Source organism: Merops nubicus, unplaced genomic scaffold, assembly GCF_000691845.1.
Source record: "Merops nubicus isolate BGI_N331 unplaced genomic scaffold, ASM69184v1 scaffold18199, whole genome shotgun sequence".
Lineage (NCBI taxonomy): Eukaryota > Metazoa > Chordata > Aves > Coraciiformes > Meropidae > Merops > Merops nubicus.
This window is the reverse complement of record NW_008631857.1, coordinates 14,181-17,408: the sequence shown is the minus strand read 5'-3', so window position 1 is coordinate 17,408 and position 3,228 is coordinate 14,181. Positions and strand designations below refer to the sequence as shown.

General features: G+C 50.8%; 1 protein-coding gene across 1 annotated transcript; it reads right to left on the bottom strand.

Moving 5' to 3' along the window:
- Nucleotides 1-553: 553 nt before the first annotated feature.
- On the bottom strand, nt 554-2,777 carry A4GNT (alpha-1,4-N-acetylglucosaminyltransferase). Its single transcript, XM_008947738.1, has 3 exons — nt 2,661-2,777; nt 1,680-2,129; nt 554-1,165 (listed from the first exon to the last, which is right to left on the bottom strand). Exons 1-3 carry the CDS (start codon nt 2,775-2,777, stop codon nt 554-556), a joined length of 1,179 nt encoding a protein of 392 aa, XP_008945986.1.
- Nucleotides 2,778-3,228: the final 451 nt, after the last annotated feature.

Below are 3,228 nucleotides of genomic sequence, written 5' to 3'. Positions count from 1 at the left end.
AAAACGTAGGGTGTAAAATTCCCTAAAATTCCCTAAATGTGAGGAAAAAAAATGAATGAAAAGACAGTGGTTTGGGCTTCTCTTCATGAGCCATTCCTGCAATCCATCCTTTGCTTTCCATCTGTGTTACACTTGCCTCAGAGGCTTCAGCCCGGTCCAAAGCTTGTCAGGTTTGCAACTTTTCTGATTGTGGGGAGCAGCACCAAGAAGGGCAGAGATGAACCTCCTCCCAGGAGGCCACGCATCTCTTTAGGATCTTTTTCCCTTGGAAAAGCTCACCAGTAAGGCCTGTAAGTCCATTTGATGCAGGAAAGTTTGGTTCACGGGCACCTCTAAGGTAACAGAACTGAGGCAAAGGTGTCCTTAGTGGTGCTGGAGGTGACGTCGGGTGGATGCCCACCACCATTCTCCACATGCTCCTTAGAGTCCTGAGTGACCAGGGGTGATGGCTGTGAGAAGATCTTCCTTTCTCCTACAAAACCAACTCCTGAGACCTGCAGGGACCGTGTTTTGGCCCCGGGATGGGGACGGCTGGAAGGATCCTTCCACCACGTCACGCAGCATCCTCAGAGCCTGTGAAATCCCTCAGCTCTGCGTTTTGGATCAGGTCCTCATACGTGGTGGGGCAGTAGGCTTTGTAGAGTTTTTCAGCCAACGTGTTGCTACCTGCGACCACGGCCTTCCGGTTGTGGTTCATGAAGTTCCACAAGTGCAGCGCGTAGGAGTGGTTGAAATCAGGGCTTTTGTCCCACACTTTGTAGTACCTCCTCCAGGCTGGGTATGGTATGGGGTAGAAACGTTGAGGATTGAGGAAGGAGATGTTCTGGCAGGTATGGTCCTCGGTGCCCTTGAAGTCTGTGAGATTGCAGATGGCTTTGAGCATCCTCGTCATTAAAAACGGCCCTTGGTTCCCCCAGATGTTCCCGTTGTACTTGAGGACAAAGTTCTCCATGCAGTCCCAAATGAATTTGTGGTGGGCAGGGAAGCCAAAGATCCCGTTGCTGGAGAACCTGGACTTCTGAGCCGCTAAGAAGCTTTCCTCAGGAATAGGCCTGATGGAGATGACATCTGTGTCCATGTAGATGCCACCATACTTCCAAATGAGCGCCAGTCTGCTGGCGTCGGAGCTGACGTGGACCCAATTCTTCTCCTCCTCTGGGACTACCTGCAGAGTGGCAAAGGTGAACCAGTGATGGTGCCAACAGAGAAAGGACCACATCCATCTGTTGGATGCAACCAGCCCTGCAAAGCTCCACCTGCATGTCTCCAAACGTCACTGGTTGCCTTGTCTTCCTCCAGCTGTTGGGTTTTATTGGACTAAGACAAGGGGGAAGTGCAGAGAACTGCTGGGTGGAGCCAAACAAATTTGACCCAAGCCACTCACGAGCACTAGGCCAGGAATTTAGCTCCAGGGTGGAGCTAAAATCCCACCTTGGTTTTGCCTATGGTATTAAAAGACCTGAATTTTGTCCCGTGTCTTATCTACCGTGGGCTCTGTGGGCGTGTGGCCACATTAATAGGTGCTCAGATGACTCAGGCAGCACATTTTGTTCAACCAAGTTCTCATGGCCAGTCCTGTGGTCCTTCCTTCACGTTAAGCTTCCTTCAGACCTTTTTTTCCTCCCCCTCTTTGTAATGATTTTCCTATTTCCCTGTTTTCCCCTCATGAGAACACTCACCTGGTTGTACCACTGGAGCAGAGGGGTCTCCTGGAAGACAGTTTCCATCTGGAGTGGAAAAATGAAGACGTTCTTCATAGAAGACAAAAGGGAGAAGGCTGTATAGCTGGAGTTCATGTCCAGTGCTGTGTCATTTGTAAGTCCCTTCATGAAGAGGATGATGGGCCTGTCCTGGTATATCCTGGCAGCAGATTCCACGGAGCAGGACACCAGAGGAGGAGGCTCCAGGCGTTCTGTTGTCTCCAAGAAGATGATGCTTCTGCCGAGGTTCAACACCTGCTCAGGTGTCAGGAAGTGCTTGGACATGGGCATATAGGAGAAGAAGCAACCAGACAGCAGGGAGATCTCATACAAAATGCCCGAGATGAAGAAGAAGCAGAGGCATATCTGGATTTTCTTCAACATTCTTGCTTTCCCTGAGCCTTTAGGGTCATGCCTCAGAGGTGGATGCTAAGGAGAGACAATATATGCCAGGGTGATTACTTAGCAGGGCTGTTGGAGAAGACACATGCAGCTTTGTCTCCCAACAGTCATTGGGTTGGCAGAGAGGGAAGGACCAAGAGGAAGAGCAAGGTAAGAAGAATCACCTCACCCCGTGCCAAGGCAAGGACCCCCCAGGACAATCCCTGGAGCAAGCTGGTGGAGCAAACTGTTCCCAAGCTCTTCAGCCTCATGCCAACACGTGCTTGTCCCCAAGCAGGGGATGTCCAGAGGATCTGAAGAACAAAATTTGCCAGTGGAACCACGTGGCCAAGGAGGCTGTGAGTGCCAGTGAGGGGAAGGTGATGATTACAGTTGGGGATCTGTCAGGCAAAGTTAAAACAGGAGCATGGAGGCACCAGAATCTTTCTCCCAACCTGGTTCACACCTCAACCCATGAGGGATTCAGGTCCTGCAAGGATGAAGGATGCAGGAGGACCAGAGAGAGGAAGAGGTATGGACAGAAGGAGAGTTTTGAACAAGCAAGGAACTAGGACCCACCTGGATTATGGTTCTGACAAATCCACATTTCCAGTTTCTTTGTTTGCCATCACAGTGGCAATCAGAGTCCTTTAAAGCCCAGCTCCCTGGTGAAGACACCCAAACTGTCTGGAACATAGGCAAAGGGATTTCTGAAGGCAGGAGACCGATGCACAGAAGAAAACTGGCTCTGCTGCAAGCTGACCCTTAGCCCCAGAAAAACTTTGGGGCCAATGGGAACCACCTAAAAGGACAAAGAAGGGGCAAATTTTAGGTGAGATCCAACTCCTGCCTGACCCAGCTCTTCATTCCTGGTCTCAGCACAACGTGAGGCTGTACAGCCCCAGGGAGTTCCTGCCAGGGAGAGGCAGAATGGAATCTTATCTGCCTTGCACTGCTTGACAAGCCCGTGACGCAAGGAAATTCCCTCCTGAAATGCATCTGAGGAGCCCACATCTGCTCTGCAGAGACCACAAACCAGGGTCCAACAGAGGGGAGATGCTCTGAATGGCAACCGAACGTCCGAGCGACCACTAGAAGCGTTCAAAACTCAATTAATTAAAGGGAAGGAGAGGAAACACAGCTCTGT